The sequence below is a fragment of the Leptopilina boulardi genome, unplaced genomic scaffold (genome assembly GCF_019393585.1).
Source record: "Leptopilina boulardi isolate dan_hultmark-lab unplaced genomic scaffold, ZJU_Lbou_2.1 LbouV2_10, whole genome shotgun sequence".
Taxonomy (NCBI): Eukaryota; Metazoa; Arthropoda; class Insecta; order Hymenoptera; family Figitidae; genus Leptopilina; species Leptopilina boulardi.
The window spans coordinates 187959-207534 of NW_026137641.1; the positions used below are offsets into that span (position 1 = coordinate 187959).

The window sequence follows — 19576 nt, forward strand, 5'->3', positions numbered from 1 at the left end:
AAAGCAGTTAAATAAATGCCATCTAGGATAATATTTAGAAACATGTCACTTAGAAAAAGGACTTTTTTGCTTCTATTTAATGTCAATTCTTGATGGCTAGAAATAAATAATATACATTTCACATACTGTTAGTATGCGTACTCGACGTATCTTTGGAGCAACTGATCGGTGTTGAGTGACTTCGCAAATTGTGACTGTGAAATGAATTAAACGAATCCATCCATGAAGTGTCTCCAGTTTTATCACAGCTCTTATTTCTTTTTACATCAATTTCGATGTCTGCCGCACAAGAATCGTTTACTTTTATCTCCTGTGAATCTAAAATAACGATTTAAATGTTATGGTCAATATATGAAATTGGGCAATGTCGACATAGCCCATAGTTACTAGGTATTTTCGACTTTGCCTGTTAATTTCGGTCTATGTCCGAAACTATTCATAATATGCGATTTTTCCATAAAAAATCAGCAATGTTTTATCCAGTTTAGGATCAGTACGAATCTGAAGTCAAAATGGATCTTATTTTTGAAATATACTCAAACACTAGGTGCATGAAGTTTGCAACGTTTAACAAACGAAACATAAATAATATTTATTCAAATTTATTTAAAGTAATCACTATCGGAGGTATACATTGTGAAAAATTGTCACGTAACATTGCTATTTGTTTATGTTTGGCTTATTGTGTTAAAAAAAATTTTAGTCTGATTCCTTTAAATATATTTTTGTTTATTTTTTGTCCAATAAACGTTGCAAACTTCCTGCACCTCAAACACTGCTTAACAACACGAATTTAAATCATAAATGGGAAAATCTCTGGAACTTTTAACTATTATGTCCCTCGCGTATATTTTGTTAATTCCAATGAAATTTTACCTGGTTTCTGTTGGAAAAATCAATACTTGATACGAGCAATCATTTCCAACAGGTTTCACATTAATTTATTAAATAAATAAATAATTATTTAATTTTCAATGCACGATTTTAAACAATTTCTACTTGTCCCTAACCATACTTTGTGGTGCTTTAAACGATAAAACTTTATTATTAAAAAAAATTACCAGTTCTAAGATACGTCATTTTAAAGTTAATTAAACGATGAACACATTTTCGCAAGAAAATTAACATTTTGTAAATTGTAAAAAAAGTTATAAGCTTTTAAAAGTTGTCCCTCACTTTTAACCTTTTTGACTGCAATCCTCTTATTTAGCATTTTTCTTTGATAAGACAATTGGCACACCAAAATAACTTATGAGAAATTAAAGTTCAAGTCATTAGAATTATTTTGAGACATATTAAATTGATGTGCCTCGTGTCTTAAAAAAATTATTGTAATTTTAATAACAGAAAACACGTGTGTACAAAATGAGAATTTTATTTTAAATAAATGTTGAAATTATTAACCAAATTTTATCATTTTTAAAAAATTGTAACTTCACAGTAATTTCCTTTCCATTGTTTTTCATTCCAAAATCAACCACCTGTTGAATACTTTCCTGTTTTAGGTTAACAATAATTTGCAATTTTAAATAATTAATAACTTTTTTAAGACAAAAAATTTTATCTGTCCACTTATATAATTTGAAATCTTCGTACTTGAAGTTTATGTTGACAGAGTTTCAATACTGTGCTCGAAAAAAAGAATTTTTTTTTCCTTTATTGAAAAGTTAAAAGTTCCAGAGATATGCCCAAATGAAAAAAATTACGTCACTATACTAAATTATTTCCATGTACTGAAAGCCAATGTTGGAATTGTCGGGTTGATTGAAAATTTCAAAATATATTTAAAAATCTGATCAAAAACAAAAAAATCAAAAAAATAAATTTTTTTATACCACGCGTGCATGAAAATCTCGTTTTATCGTGCACGTGAAGTAACTTACATAGAACAATATCTTCTGGAAGCTTCTTGGAAGCTGTCATGGTATTCCGTTTCACCAAATGTCATGGGAATATTCCCTGGAAGGTAATATTTCGAAGGAATGAAATTTCTTTCTTATATCATTCAAAATATACAATATTACCAAAAGTACCTTACGAATTCTTAAAATTTTTTGAACCGAATGTTCCTCTGTAATATTCGGGGAATATTCCCATGAATTTCTAGTGGAACATTCCAGGAAGATATCTTGCTATATTCGAAGTGAACACGGAGTTTATTACCTAGAGAAATCTTTAATTTGGAGACAGAGTCTGATTGGTCGAATAAACTCTGTGTTCACTTCCTACTTCACGCGCGCGATCAAAACGAGCTATTTGTACTTTGTCGCATGAAAAATCGTATGTAATTTGGGTGGGCCCTCGTTTATGTGACTTGCATAATATGCAAAGAGCACCGTGTTTGACATATAAACTTGGAGTTCCCACCCTTGTTGCATATTAAACTATTTCCCACATAATTATCCTCCTGAATCTGAATCCGAAGTCAGAACCACTAGACTAACTCAAACTTTCTTAAAAACTACAATTATTCTTGTATTTTTGGTTTAATTCATTTTTAAAAATTTCCCTAAAAATAGTATATTATACACCTAGGGTAGAATTACAAGTTTACTGACGAGCGCAATGTTTAAAGAACGAAACGGAGCAAGAGCACGCCGAAGGCGTGAGAGTGCGAAGTCGAGTTCGGACAACATTGTGCGAGGCAGTAAACGAGGGTCCAATCGTGGTCACAGTGTTCCTCAACGGCCAACAAGTTTAACAAAAATGTCAAAGAAAATTGCCAGTGCCATCTTTTTCTACGTATTTTATACTTTAAAGATCATTTTTGACCGAAATCCCATCTGATCGCGTTTTCAAGATAATCAAACAAGAAGGGGGTCCTTTTTATAAAAAGTTTATGTTCATTTCTCGAACATTATGCTTCCTCACACATTTTATTATTTAATTAATTTTTTTTTGTTTATTATACATTACATTTGTTACATTTATTATACATTACGTATGCATTACATACAAGAAAGAAGAATTTTTTAAACATTTCAAAAATTTTTTAATTTTGTTAAAGTTAAAAATACGATTAATTTTTTAATTTAAGTAAAATGTATACTTTATATAGATCAATCGATTCGTTTTGATGTAAGAAATCCAATTTTGTGATAATTTTATTAAAATTTTTTAATAAGAAAAAGTTAATTAAAAGAAACAGAATTCGACTTTTAAAAAAAAAACTAAAAACAGAGATTTTATCTATGAATTTATGTAAAGTATGGACTTAATATAGGTCAAAAAATTCGTTTTAATGTAAGGAATACGTTTTTTAGTAAACAATGTGGAATATATGCTAAAAAAAATTTTTTTGTAAAAGTTTAAATTTTTGAATTTTGGGAAAAGTGACCTAAAAAAAATTGTGTGCATATTTTCGGAAATCGTTGTGTCTGATTTTAGATATTACTGAAAGCAATAAGCTTGCAAAATTCCAGGACGATTCATTAAAACGTGTTTAAGATATCTTGTACACAAGAAGTGATGCCATACACACACATACACATACATCCGGACAAATGTTCCTCATGTCGAAATATATATTCCCTAAATAAAAATTTCTTAGAAAAATTGGTTTTAAGAAATTCGAAAATTTCGATCACTATAAAGCTACCTTGGAGAGGAAGCAAAAACAGTTTTAACATTTTATTAACATAATATATGATACAGTTACTATGTAGTATTTTGAAATAAAAAATCGGACATGTGCGAATTGGACTCGCACTGAAACCGAGGGTTCCGTACTCGTAATCAGCTTAAAAACGTCATAAAGGTTCATTTCAATCATTTTACTTTACGATTATCACAAATAAAGGCGTCATTTGTAAAAATATCTTTCTTATTAATTAAAATTATTAAGAAATATGCTAACAAGGAAAGAATTTGATTTTTATCGAAAAAATCGCGAAAATTGACCCTGTCCCCCCATATCCGATCAGGTTCGCTATACTTTTCCTGTAATCTACACGGCAAAATACACAAGTATGTAAGTTTTTAACTTACTAGGTGGGAAATTGTATGCGCCAGGGGGCATTACATGATTTTAACTTTATTTTCAAGAGATTTCACAAATTTCGACTTTTTGGTAAAAAAAACTATGAAGATTAATTCCAATCACTCTCTCTGCATTTTTTTTGAAATCTGCACGTAAAAAGACACAAGTAGACAAATTTTCATCCGTTTATGAAAAAAAATTCACCTTATATATGGCCGTTCAAAGATTTTGGATGAATTATCAATAGGTCCGAGTTTTTCGCAAAAAACAGTATGAAGATGAATTCTAATCAGAATCGCTATATTTTTCCTGTAATCTATACGGAAAAACACACAAGTGTATAAAATTTCAGCTCACTAGGTAAAAAATTGTATTTACCAGGGGTGATTACATGATTTTTCGACAAAATTGTCAAAAATCGTCAGTTTTTCGAGGAAAACTATATGAAGATCAATTACAATCGTGTTGGCTATATTTTTCCTGTAATCTACGCGTGGAAATACATAAGTGTGTTAATTTACAGCTCACTAGGTGAAAATTTGTAAGCGCCAGGGGGGGGTACATGGTATGCTGCTCGAACGATTCTAATAGGGTTCCTACCGAGTACGGAACCCTAAAAATGGTAAATTTGTGATTAATTCTGTACTCCCCTTGCCTAGTGCTGACGACATGGACGTAGATATTACAATGTAGCTCCATTATTATTTTTAAAAAATTGTTTAAAACATTTTCTAAAATTAAAAAAATTGATTTTTCTTTTTGTTTTTGGTACGTTTTTTCATTTTCTCAAATTGTTAATAAATTGTATTTAAGTACAAAAAATATATACATTATACAAGCTGACAAAATTGAAATCAAATGCGTAAAGAGGAAAATTCTTCGACGGTCTTTTGTAACCTTTCCGCGTATTCAGGATCGTCTAGCGAGTTAATTTTGTAGTTCTTCCATGTGTTCAAAAATTCTCGATTAATTGATTCGCCTGCTTCCTCAGACCACAAGCACAACCCCATTTTGTTTAAAGCATGTGTGGAATGTTTTAAATGTTCCAAAATTACGTGGATCTTCAATGATTCTGACGACTCAGTGCTATCAAAAGCTTTCTTGAGTTCATCGAGATACTCGTTCAGATTCGGTTTCACTTTTTCTGTTGAAAAGCAACAAACAACCAACTTATCCATTGCTTTTTAAGCAGATACAAAGGGAATCACTGCAAAGTAACCTACATTGATAATTAATTTGGCATAAAAATTTGAAAGTAATCCCTAAAAACTAATCATGGAGAAATATTTAAGGGCAATGCTTACCGAAAAATGATAAATATTCTGTTGCTCTTCTTGACTCCGAGATTTATGTAGATGTAGGTTACTTTGCATTGATTCCCTTTGTATCTGCTTGAAAAGCTATAAATAAGTTTGTAGTTTGTTGCTTTTCAACAGAAAAAGTGAAGCCGAATCTGAACGAGTATCTCGATGAACTCAAGAAAGCTTTTGATAGCACTGGGTTGTCAGAATCATTAAAGATCCACGTAATTTTGGAACATTTAAAACATTCCACACATGCTTCAAACAATATGGGGTTGTACTTGTGGTCTGATCAAGCAGGTGAATCAATTAATCGAGAATTTTTGAACACATGGAAGAACTACAAAATTAACGATCGCTAGACGATCCTGAATACGCGGAAAGATTACAAAAGACCGTCGAAGAATTTTCCTCTTTACGCATATGATTTCAATTTCGTCAGCTTGTATGATGTATATTTTTTTTGTATTTCTATAAAATGTTCGTGTACTCTACCTGCCTTAAGTAGGTTTCGAGGAACTATTGTCAATTCTTAAAACTTTACGTCAAAACGATCTTCTATTTCATCCCTTCGCAACGCGTCGACATCGCGATAATATTTAATTAGGAGTACTCGCATTTTCCTGGACTACCCACAATGGGTTCTCTTGTCAGAGGAAACGGGACACTGTAGAAAACCGTTCCTGAATACAACCGGTTTATTGACAGCCGAGTTTCGGCGGTGTGAATCGGACAATTAATTGACCATCCACACCGTTGCACCTCGGCGTCAAACCTCCCGCTCGGTATATCTTAAAACGTGGTGGAAACTTGTACAAGGTCACTTCGTTTCGCAGGGGATCACCCCCTCCAAGTACTCACGTGCTCTAGGAATGCTTAACCACCAAGCCATACCGTCGGTCTTGTATTTAAATATAATTTATTAACAATTTAAAAAACTGAAAAAACGAACCAAACACAAAAAAACAATTTTAAAAATTTTAGAAAATGTTAAAAAAAATTTTTTTTTAATTATAATGGAGCTAAATTGTATTCTTTACGTCCATGTCGTTAGCTCTGGGCAAGAAAAGTATAGACTTAAAAACTAATTTACCATTTCTATTACAAAATGCTACATAGTATTTATATCATATATTATGTTAAGAAAATGTTGAAACTGTTTTTGGATTATCTTGAAAACACGATCAGGTAGGATTTCGGTCAAAAATGATCTTTGAAGTATAAAATACGTAGAAAAAGATGGCACTAGCAGTTTTTTTTTGACATTTTTGTTAAACTTGTTGGCCGTTGAGGAACACTGTGTAGTGTATACGATTTTCAGGGTGTCTACCATTTTTCAGTCTTTGAATTCCTGGCGATTTCCCAGTTTAAGATATTAAAGTGAACCACCGCGTACAGTAACCGCAGATGCCGCTTGGGCTGTCTGGCCCAAGCGCAATATCTACTTCGAGTATACGCAGTGTAGACTAGTGGCCTATTGGCCAAATCGCGTCCCCACCACACAATTCGTAGATCTTGAGTTATGAAGTAAATAATACCTGTAATATTAATGTATAACTGATAATTTAATACTAATCACAATAAACAAGTTTAAAACAAAAATTTTAAGAAACCAAATCTTGTATTTGTTTATAAAATAACACAATTTAATTGCCAAAAAATAATTGCACTTAAGAAATACACGCATTTTTCATTAACTCTGAGCATATGATATACAGACCCATGATACAGTTGGTTCTTTACATACAGTACCGTCCAGTAGTATGAGGGCGGCTCTATTTTCACGAGAAAAGAAAGCTTTAAACGTAGAAAATAAAAAGAACAAGAATCTCTCCTATTTTTTTCCTGTGAGCTGATGAATTATTTAAAAGAATGACACCTGATTGAAGAGGTTCTATTAAGTCTTCTGTGATATATATGTTAAAAAGTTAGCATTTTTTAAGGTTTTCTTTAATGTTTTTAATTTCTCCAAAAATATTTAACCTTATTTAATGTTTTTCACTTATTTTAATCGATACTTAATGTAGAATTTTAAATATTTATTAGAATTTAGATAGATATTTTTCCCAAAAAAATTTTCAACCGTGAAAGTGGGCTCAAAAAATTTAAAAAATTGTATTAAGGCACTTTACCTATGTGACGGCCGAAATTTTAGGCATTTTTCAGAAATTTTTTTTCCAAAGAAAATAAAATATAACTTTATCATTCTTTTTACATATTATTGTTACGTACGTTGTTCTTAGCAGTTATTTTTAAATCAAAGTTATAAAGGTTCAGAAGTTAAGACAGAAATTAACTTCAATTTAATTTATATATTTTACTATATTATTTGCGTTAATTTATGTACACAAATTTATGATCTAAATTTTATGTTTAAAGATTAATTGTGTTTCGAATGTAACAAATTTTGTACTGATGTTATTTTTGCGAATTAAAAAGATAAATATTGTTATTAAAAGAAAAATTAAATTGTTTTAAAGAAAATTTTCACAAATAATAATAAATAATAAGAATGAAAAGAAAGAAAGGAAAAAGAAAGAATGAAATTAAATAAAATATCTCAAGCTGTGGGTACAGCATGTGATGGGCAGCTACGGTTACACACACACACGTATGGACTTCCGTGCCTATGAGTACTCGTACAACCATGGGTTCTTCGCGCTACGGGCATACATATATATAAGCGATTGTACGTAACAGTGCTACACCATCACATCGCATTCCTTTACTCGCTATCTCGGTTTTTTCCATTGAGATCCTTATTTCTTTCCTCTGAAACTACAGGCCTATGGACTACAGCATTTCAAAGCAAAAGCATGTGAGTTCGATATTTCGGCTCACTGCTGTACATACAATGCACTATTTTCAAAGTGTTGTTATGAAATGATATGACTTAAATTCCAATCAATTTAAACATTTTGTTGCAACTTGCAGTTAGCAATAAAATGACGGAAGGATGTAAGTTACAGGGATATTTAAATAAATATACATGTAGCTGTAACTTATATTAATACATGACAAGGAAAATTATTATCCTTGTGAGTCATATCAAATAAACGTAACTAAAGATAAATTATAATTATAAACAAAATTTAACAATATGATTATAATTTATAATTTTAGTTAGAAATAATGATTCCAGAAAAGTCTTACATTTTTAGGTGTTTCCGTTCTCACGAAGACCAGCGTGAGATTCAAACACGTCAGCAAAAATGCAATGTCCAATGGGCCTCGTGCATTTTCCCTACTTCTATTCTTTATTACTCCCTAAATTCTAAATTATCCCACCTAGACCCCGAGGTAAGGACTAGAGGCATGTCGCAAAATTTCAATTAATGCAGTACAACTTTCCTCGCTCATTAATAAACACTTCTCCTGGCTCTGGCCTGGCAGAAGAGTTCCTTGAGCCTGGAAACGCCGCGACTAAGCCCGTCCGCGTGTCGGAACCCGTGTTAGATCTTCATACAAAGTTATAAGTAAACAAGGGCGGACGAAAATAAAATTAAATTCTTCAGCCGGCAAAGTCCAGTGGAAGCCAACTTGAGTAAGAACTCTAATCAATTATATGATTAATTGATTGGAATTCTTTGTTATTCAACTGGCCAGTCCGTACCCGAGGTACCTGCGCCATCACAATTTGGTGGACCCACAAGCGCGAGAGCGCTACCAACCTCTTGTTTTGCCCGTTGAACGGAGTCGTAAAACCCGTGTGTGGACGACGTTCAGCGGTAGTTTTAAACATCGTAGCGTAAGTAAAAATAATGTATCGTTCCTATTCTTAATTTCCTTTTGTACTTCTTTTAAGTTCTATTTCAATAAACAATACTTAAAACAGAATTCTTAGTCTTTTCTTATTTTCTACTCCCACTTTGTTATTATTTTGAATATCGGTCTAAAACTTTTACACGATATTTACAACATATTGTACTTTCGAAATATGCAAAAAAAAATAAATTTTTTGAAACCGTCACATAGGAAAAGTGCCTTAAAGTATTAAAGTGTCAAAAATAGCTGCCTAAAATATGTACATTTAATAGATGCGTTAAGATTTGAGAAAGCTTGTTTATCATTCATTTATTTGATTTTTAAAAATTACTTTTTTGTTGGAAAAGTGACTTTTTATTTTTCGAAATATTTTGAGCCCACTTTCAAATTTTTGAAAATGTTTTTGGGAAAATATCTATCAAAAATCTTATAAATAAATAAAATTCTCCATTAAATATTGATTGAAATAAGCTCAAGACCATTAAAAAGGTTAATTATTTTCGGAGAAATTAAAAACTTTAAAAAAACTTAAAAAATGAACACTTTTAAATATACCTATATCACAGGAAATTTAACAGAACCATTTCAATTATGTGTCATTCTTTTCAAAATTTCATCAGCTATCAGAAAAGAATAGGAGTGATTTTTGTTCTTTTTATTTTCTACGTTTAAAGCTTTTATTCACTCGTGATAATTAGGCCATCCCATACTACTGGACGTTACTGCACATAGCACATGATTTAAAAAAATTAAATTTACCATTTCAGGTATTTCATTTCCCGAGTATATCTCGGTTTTTTTTCGTTTGCCAGCTATTTTCCGGTTTGCCCGGTTTGTAGACACCCTGGATTTTTTATGCTACAAATGCTCAAAAACATCGAATTTTTGTTCCTGAGAAAGGAGGCTTAAAAATGGAAGGTTGGGGTTTGGTTGACCTGACAGGGCGAAAAAAGTCTCGAACAGGGAAAAAAGGCTTGCGGCTTCCAAGCCTTTTTGCTTCCTCTGGAGGAAGCTATGTAGTCCTTCAAATTATGAAATTATTAGAAATGCATGAAATAAATTCTTTTCTATTTATAAATGTCATATATAAGTCCCTGATCAATTTTCCGGATGTATGTATGTGTGTATATATGTGTGTGTGGATCCCATTTTTTGTGAACACGATAACTTTAATATGTTTTAAGGGATTTGGCTAAAATTAAGTACGTATATTTGTCACATTAATATCTCAAAATGGACACATCGATTTTAAAAAATACCCCCAAAAAAATTATTGCATTTTTTCAAAAAAAATCGATTTTAATGTTCCTTACGATACTTTTTATTCCAAAGGCAAAAACGTTGCGCTTTTAGGTTATGTGACGCTCGGATGAAAAAGCCACTCATTTTTACCCGGGAGAATAAATGAGAGGCTTTTCATCCGTGCGTCTCTTAACCTAAAAGAGCCGATAAAAAACTTTTTTCCCCTCTGACTTCCCTGACAAGAAAAATTTTCCCTGACATTTTCCTTACTTTGAATTTGGAATCAGGGGCAACAAATGCATAGGGATACATTAGTGTAGTGTCAAAGAAATAGTATCTTAAAAGCAACAAAGTATTAAAGGCAGCCATCAATTTTTGTTGATATTCGGCACCCTCGAGCTTCACTCGAGAAACTATATGAAATGAAAAAAAAAATATAATCAAAAATAATTTTTGAAAATAATAGATTCAAAATAAACTTTCAAAAATGCATATGAGCCACCGCGTGCAATAACCGCAGACGCGCGTGGGCTGTCTGGCACAACCGCAAGATCCACTACGAATTGTAAGGTGGGGACGCGATTTGGCCAATAAGTACACAGAATTGGTCTACACTGCGCAAACTCGAAGTAGAAATGTATTGTGCTTGGTCCAAACAGCCCACGCGCGTCTGTGATTATTGCACGCAGTGGCTCAATTGTATTCCTATTGAAATAGTTTGAAGATTTTAATAAAAATCGTGATTTAATTTTCTCTAATATATTTTTGAATATAGCGAACTTGATTACAAATCACTCTCACGAGCTAGAGAGGAAAGAAATCAGATTTTTTCGAAAAAATTGCGAAAAATGACCATGTCCCTCCCTTAAAATTCCACAAATGGGTATCTGGTCAGCTGCAAATTAGTATGCATACGTGTTAGTACACTGTTAAAAATATCCATGGGGAATTTAATATACTTGTATATGAAGTAATTTGCATATACCGTATATTAAATTTAATATACCACAATATTAATATTAATATACCGGTATATTAAATTTAAAACATCAAAATCTCATGCTAAAATGATTATAAAAAAAATAATTTAAACAATTAATAAAAATAAACATTAATTATAACTAATACTATCATTTATAATTTTATCTACTTGTATCTTTTACGTTCGAATCTCAGAATTAAATTAAAATTTGAACCCTACGGGGATTGAACCCAGGCGCACCTACCTAATCTAAGACCTAACGCTAACGCTTTAACTACCGCGACTAAATAACCGAATTAGAAGTTAATATTCGCACTGTCCATATAAACTGTAACTGCTGAAGACATAAGATTGTGTAAAATATTTAAACATTTCGATTTAGTTATTATACAAAATTAAAGATATATTTAAAATAAAAATTTATTACTTATTTAAAATACAATTAGTGTCTCTAATTATTAATATTTTTTCTACTTCACCTAGATAGTTGCAATTTTTATTAATTTAAAATTTTCTAATCCCATTTAAAGTATTTAAAGTAATAAGATATAGACAGTATTGTCGTAATTTAAATTTCTTTTTACAATTTACCTAAAATCATCCAATTCTTCCATAATTTTACATTATACAGTAATAAGAATGTTCTAAAAAAAAGAAATGCTTTGAAATAAATTTTTGATAAATATTTAAAGAAATTATTGTTGCTGAATATTAACTTTTTGCATAATGCAACTAGACAAAGAAAGGCTGTTTATTCACCTCTTATTTTTTTTTTCGTCTGAAAAATGTTTACACTTTTCTTATCAACAACTTGAAAGAGAAATATTTTTATACAAACAAATGTATTATTTTTTCTTTGAAAAAGTACTAATTTTTTTATTTATGGATGGTAATTGTTGTGAAATTCAACTAAATAAATATTTAAAATGAAAATGAACGAAATTTAGTGGAAAGTCATTTGAATCTATACCATTATTAACCTTAAAACTACAGGGGAAAAAATTGTGTAAGTATATTTAATAGAACGAATTTAAAAAATTTTTTAAGTAAACTTTTAGAGTTGTACACTGAAAACAATTTATTTGATTCAAACAACCTGCCACTTGACTATTATGTCAAATAAATATTTAATTAAAATAAGTAATATTGTAGTAATTATTAAATTAATTAAAAATAATATAATTGCATTACTAAAAAAAATACAAATTAATATTTATTTGATAAAAGCTAATCAAATAGTCCATTAATCACTGAAAAAACCTAGTTTCAAATTGAGTATGAATAAAATTCCATATTTAATTTGATAATTATCCCAGTTTCATTTTTGCTGCGAATCAAATTGAGTATGGAATTTATACTTAATTTGAAACCAGGTTTTTTCTGTGATATTTAATGATATCAAATTTTTTAATCAAATAAATTTTTGATTCAATGCAAAACGTAAAAGTTGAAAATAAATCATTAAAATAACTACTCTTTTAAACATATAAGACACGTACAAATTTAGGATAAATAAAGCATTAATACACTAATGTATTAATATTACTATATATAGATGTACATTACATTAACTTAGAGTACATGTATTTTAAAGTTAATATACCGTGGTATATTAAAAGTATATTAAATTTACAAACATCAGGATTAAGACACCAGTATATTAATATTACCACAAAAAGGTATCTTAATATAATTCAAAGTACAGTTTCTTAAATTTAATATATATTGGTATATTAAAAATGTTGTAAATTTACGAACATTTTTAACAGTGTACGTGTAGATTACAGGAAGAATATAGTGAACCCGATTGAAAGTCACTGTCACGAGCTAGAGAGGAAAGAAATCGAATTTTTTCGAAAAAATTGCGAAAAATGACTATGTCCCCCCCTTAACTTCAGATTTTTAAAAATGTTTGTTTATCTTTGCAGGTTTACAAAACCCTCGATTTAGTGCGAGGGTAACTCCCACTTGCCCATTTTTTTAGTTGACACATATAGATATTCTATGATAGGGTCAACTAAAAACATGGATGTGGTATCCATAAATATGGATATCCTGTATTTATCAATATATGTGACCTGGACAGTTAAAAGGGACCTCTCGTCCGAAATCAACTTTTCGAGAAAAACGACTTCAAAGTTAACAAGTCAAAAATGATGCTCCTGCCCGTTGAAATGGCTTGAAACTTGTTACTCGGGGGTTTTTGGGATCGCTGATTACGAATCTGCCATCACATTTCCAGAAATTCAAAATGACGGAACTAATATGGCGGACATAAAAATTAAAATTTCATCGGATTTGCTTCAAACTTGTTACTTGGGGGTTTTAGCGGTTGCTGATTACGAAACTGACATCGGATTTTCAAAATTCAAAATGGCGGATTCAGTATGTTGGAAAATTCGAAAAGTTGATTGTATTTACTTGAAATTGGTTACTTACGGGGTTTTTTTATCGCTGTGTACGGATGTGAAATGAAATTTTTTAAATTCAACATTTACGGATTTGTGTTGTCTTAAAAATATTATTGTTGGTTCAGTGGGATTTTTGTGTCAAGCTGAAAAAAAATTTGTTTGTACATAAAAATTATTGTGGATTTTACGAAACAGCTCAGTTTATAATTTTTCTGTAACTTGTAAAAATGTTGTTCGTAGTCTTATTAGTTCATTTGGAAATCGCGAAGTGTACAATTATTTATCATTTCGGCGCATCTTGGATCCGACAATATGAATTTTGAAAAACTAACACCGGAATCAAAATCAGCGACCCCAAAACCTCCTGAGTAACGAGTTTCAAGCTAATTTGATCAATTTTTCTACACCTATTTTCTCCCGATTTATTTTTATCGATTTTTTTAACCAATCGGGTCCATCTTTGAAGCGCATTAGCAAAAAAACTAATGAAGCTAGAGATGCGCGGTTTGTTGCATTGAAAATAGCACCTCTTTTACTGTAAGAAACAACCAAAAAGTGAAAATCGATTTCTTCGGACCAGAGGTCCATTTAACTGTCCAGGTCACTTATATGGTTGTCCCATCCCCTGTGATTCACATAAGCAATATGTTAAATAATTTAAATTAAAAGCCTTTTGCTCTTAATGTTATGTAATTTATGAAGGCTTCTAAAGTTGTCTTAACGGAATCACGCACAAAAAAACTTAGCAAATTAGACTTCCCAAAGAACATTTGAATACAATTCCCTAACTGTTACAGAATTGTACTATAATAATTATAGAACTAATCTGTAATAGTTATGAAATATTTTTTTTGTTTTACTGGGATTAAAAGAGATAAAGAAACATGTATTGCTTTATAAAAAACTACATGGAAAAAACGGCATGGATGGGACAACCATATATATTGTTAAATACGGGATATCCATATTTATGGATACCAAATAAATTTTTTTAGTTGACCCCACCATAGAAATAGATGTGCCAACTAAAAAAATTGGGCAAGTGATGGTTACCCTCGCACTAAATCGAGGGTTCCGTACACCTGAAAAGATAAACAAACATATTTAAAAATCTGAAGTTAAGGGGGGGACATGGTCCTTTGGCAATTTTTTCGAAAAAATCCGATTTCTTTCCTCTCTAAATAGTGACATCGGGTTCGCTATATTTTTCCTGTAATCTACACGTAAAAGAGCATATGCATACCAATTTTCAGCTTCCCAGATACTCATTTGCAAAAGTTAAGGGGGGGGACATGGTCATATTTTGCAATTTTTTCGAAAAAATCCGATTTCTTTCCTCTTTAGCTCGTGACAATGACTTTCAATCGGGTTCACTATATTCTTCCTGTAATCTACACGTACTAACACGTATGCATACTAATTTGCAGCTGACCAGATACCCATTTGTGGAATTTAAAGGGAGGGACATGGTCATTTTTCGCAATTTTTTCGAAAAAATCTGATTTCTTTCCTCTCTTGCTCGTGATAGTGATTTTCAATCAAGTTCGCTGTATTAAAAAATATTTGTATAAAAGAAAAGTAAATCACGATTTATATTAAAATCTTCAAACTGTTACTACAGGAATACAATTAAAGGCTCATAAATGAATAAGGTCTTAAAATCTTTGTTTTTTATCCTCTATTTAGGAATTTATTGTTTTTTACTTTCGTCTTGGGCCGGGCTAGATATTTTCATAAGAAAGCGCTCAGTTCAATCGAATCTCCACATTATTAGTTGTAGTCGTGGCACACTAATGGGATAGTAAATTTTTTTTTATAAAACATATGAGGCAAAATTCCTGAAATGTCCGAACAAAAAATTAAAAGTTCTCAAATTTAATCCATACTTTTCTAAAATGTTGTTATTGTTGGTGAAAGTCTAAAAATCAAATATTATTGAATTTAATAAAATATTTTTTGAATTACAACGTTTTTAATTTTTGACTTTTGAAAAAAAAAAAATTGTTTTTAATGTACAATATTTATAAGTAGAATGCATAAAAATTAACATATATATAATGATTTTTAAAGCTATTTTGACGGGCTACACGCTGTTAATAAAATTTTTTTTTTAAATAACATTTGACCTTGAAATTCAAGGTCAAAATGTTAATTTACGTTTATCTCAAAATCGGATTTTTTAAAATTATTTTTAACTATCTCAATGGAAAGCTAGACTAATTTCCTACAAAACATGTAATTTTCAGAGTGGGATCTTTTAAAGTTTTTGAGATATTAATTAATTAATTAATTAATGTTTATAACAAATCAAATATTTTACAAACGAATAAAGTTACCGTAATTCTGAAGTTAGTAATTGAAAGTTAACGTAATTCCGCTTCCAACGAGCCCTATATGAAGTATTTTGGATAAGTAGATTGTTAATAAACAATTAGTTAACATTGCAATTGTTTATTAACAATCTACTTATCCAAAATACTTTATGTAGGGCTCGTTGGATGCGAAATTACCTTAACTTTCAATTGGTAAGTTCCCAGCATTACCATAACTTTATTTGTTTGTGAAATATTTTATTTTTTATTGTTATTTAACTAAAATTCAACAAAAATACTTCATATAGGGCTTTTGGATGCTTGTTGTTAGTAAAAAATAAAATATTTTACAAACAAATAAAGTTATGGTAATACTGCGAACTTACCAATTAAAAGTTAAGGTAATTCCGCATCCAACGAGCCCTATATAAAGTATTTTGGATAAGTAGATTGTTAATAAACAATTGCAATGTTAACTAATTGTTTATTAACAATCTACTTATCCAAAATACTTTATATAGGGCTCGTTGGATGCGGAATTACGTTAACTTTCAATTACTAACTTCAGAATTACGGTAACTTTATTCGTTTGTAAAATATTTGATTTGTTATAAACATTAATTAATTAATTAATTAATATCTCAAAAACTTTAAAAGATCCCACTCTGAAAATTACATGTTTTGTAGGAAATTAGTCAAGCCATTTTTTGACATTTTTGACTGCAAATAATTCCTTAAAACAAAATGTGCCACGTCTTCGACTAATTTGAATGGAATAAATATTGAATATATTGTAAGGTTTATATGTGAGAAAGCATGCATTCCTGTTTGCAACTGTACCTGTATTTCTTTTTCCTTTTTTTAACCAACTTAAATTCTCTAGAACATTTTGACGTTTTTCTCCGTAATTCCAAACAAGCTCTGTATTAGGTACAATATCATTTGTCGCCTTAAAAAAAACTCGAGGACCATCATTAGTTGCGAGAATAATATGTTTTAAATTTGGATCACAAGAATGATTTAACAGACGTCCCTTATATTCTGTTTCTTGTGTTGCATCAATAAAATATTTTTTCTCTTTAAACACAAAATGTAGCACGTAACAGCCTAAGGACTGTTCAGCATACTTCTCTTCTCGCATTTCCATTTCTTTTGAGTCTGATATTAGTTCACCAATATATTCGAGTACAATTTCATTTTTTTTAATAAAATCTTTATTAAAAACTCCTCTATTCTTTCCCAGAACATAGCGGACTTCAAATCGATTTTCATCTAGATATTCTAAATGATTAGTCTCCAATTTAACTACGGCACTTCGAAGAAACATGATTTATAATTGCTGAAATTAAAAACGCATTTTGTGTTAACATGCAATAATTTACAATTTAGTTAAACAAATAAGAAAAGTTTTGTAACGAAAAATGTTTTAATTAAATTTCATTTATCATATGTTCTGTCATAATAAAATATTGGTTTTTGTGCTGAAAAGCTGTTAAGAGAGACTTCAAATCTTGAAACTTTTATTTACCCGACTCTAAAACATGATATCGCATACAGTTGCAAAAACTCAACTACGGTAACATGTGTTTTGTTTATTTATTATACTTAAACGTGAAAATAAAAAATTAATTCACGATATAATTCCTTTATACTTTTATAAATTTTTGATAGCTTAGTCCACTGTAAAAAAATTGTTATTTTGAGCAAAGTTTTTGAAAATTAAGAACAAAATTTAATTTTTCTTATTTTTTTATTTTACTTTTTTATTATAAAGCTAAGATTATTCCTACAAAACACATAATAAAAAACCTGAAAATTGTGTTTTATAAAGGTCTAAAAACTTTAATTTTAACTGATTATTTAAATTCTTTAAATTAAAGTTTATAAAATTTAGAAGTCGAGTCCAATTTTCAAATTGTTATTTGTTTATTTTAAATTGTTTGAACAATTTAAGTTGAAAAAACAAGGTAAAAATTTTTAAAAGTCCGCCATTTTGTTATTTTTTATCAAAAATAATTTATTGTAAGTAGTCCAGACGATAGCGACAAGCTTACTTTTCAAGAAAATTTTTCAAGGCCCTGAATTTTGGAAATCATGTCCGCCAATCACAAATAGGCGTAGTTTCAAGTGGCCATATTAGTAAAATAATCTATACCTAATAAAATAGGAATAAAATTTTTTTTAATAGTTTAAAACCCCTTCTTTTATGTATAAAAAGTTTGAAGTAAATAAAATAAATTTTCTAATAAAAAAAATGTTTGAGAAAAGTCGTTGAGACATGGTACTAACCCCTTAAGCAAAAATTGTATTATTTAAGTTTAAAAATTAATTAATTTAAATTAGATATATTCTGAAACATGTTGCAAACTTTTCTTATCATTGCCAGCTATGTTTTAAAGAGAAAAAGAAAATTTTTTTAAATTCCCAAATTGAAAAAAGTTAATTTTTGTATAAAAAATAATGATTTTTTAAAAAGAAATTCAAAAAATTTGTTTTTCGTTAACTTTATTTAAAAGTCGAAGAAAAGCTGAACTTTTTTTGACTTGAAATTTTTCTAAAATCAATAATTTTTGAGTTATAGGTCATTCAAAATGGGGTGCCGAGAAAAAGATGCTTCGCAGAGGGCACAGGGACGTTGGTCGTCGTTAAGACATCCTTAGGATGTACGGAGAGAAATTTCTAGGAATATTTACCGTGCTGCCACCTGAATCTGAGTGCAAAGTGAATTCTGGCAGTTTTTATTGTGCTGACCATATAATCAGTAATGCAAAATTGTAGAGGCAGCACAGTAAAAATTGTCAGAATTCACTTTGCACTCACATTCAGGTGGCAGCACGGTAAATATTCCTAGAAATTTCTCTCCGTGTGCCTATGTCCGTTCGAAGGACGTCCTAAAGACATATTACGTCTTACAGACGTCGTTAAGACATAAGATGTTCTTAGGACGTCTTTTGAACGGACATAGGTGTCCTAAGAATGTCTTAAGGACGACCAACGTCCCCGTGCCCATTGGGTTTATGACCAAAAACTTCGTTTTTATCATCATGACGGTTTCTTATAGTTTAAGGCATAAAAACACAATACAATCATTCCCAGGGAATTAAATTTTTTTTTTGCAACAACTATTTAAGGGTAGGTCCAAGAGAGGCAACGCCATCTGCATCGGAACTGAAATTTAATAAAAATTTTAACAGTACTTACTCGAAAACAAGAAAGTAAAATGCTTTTTCCTTTATGGATAATTGATTATTGGCAAGAAATATATCAGCTAAAACTTTTTTTGAATTGAAAAAAAGAAAAAATTTATCATTGATAACTTAAATATTTTTCACAAAAACTGTAACAGTACTTTCTTGGAAATGACAAACAATCAAGCAATTGCTATTTGGAAAACTAATCAATAGTAAAAAACACATCAGCTATAAAACTCACCAATCACGAAAGTACAACAAAAACTTTTTTTATAATATAACATGCCGACACTGTTTTACTGATTGTGAAGGCCTAAGCAGAACTAATTCTTGAACGGGAACGCAAACGGAATGGAACGAGTAAGAGAAGGATAGACATAATCTTTGTCCTTC

The 19576-nt window shown here is 30.2% G+C and overlaps 1 protein-coding gene across 1 annotated transcript in view; it reads right to left on the reverse strand.

Moving 5' to 3' along the window:
* Positions 1-17537, reverse strand: part of LOC127291468 (uncharacterized) — a 36148-nt gene extending 18611 nt beyond the window's left edge. The window contains exons 1-2 of the mRNA XM_051320636.1: positions 16833-17537; positions 127-318 (exon numbers count right to left, since the gene is read on the reverse strand). Of these exons, the coding sequence (XP_051176593.1) occupies positions 127-318; positions 16833-17319 (679 nt within the window). The 5' untranslated portion in view covers positions 17320-17537. The remainder of the gene's footprint in view (positions 1-126; positions 319-16832) is intronic.
* Between the last annotated feature and the right edge of the window lie 2039 nt (positions 17538-19576).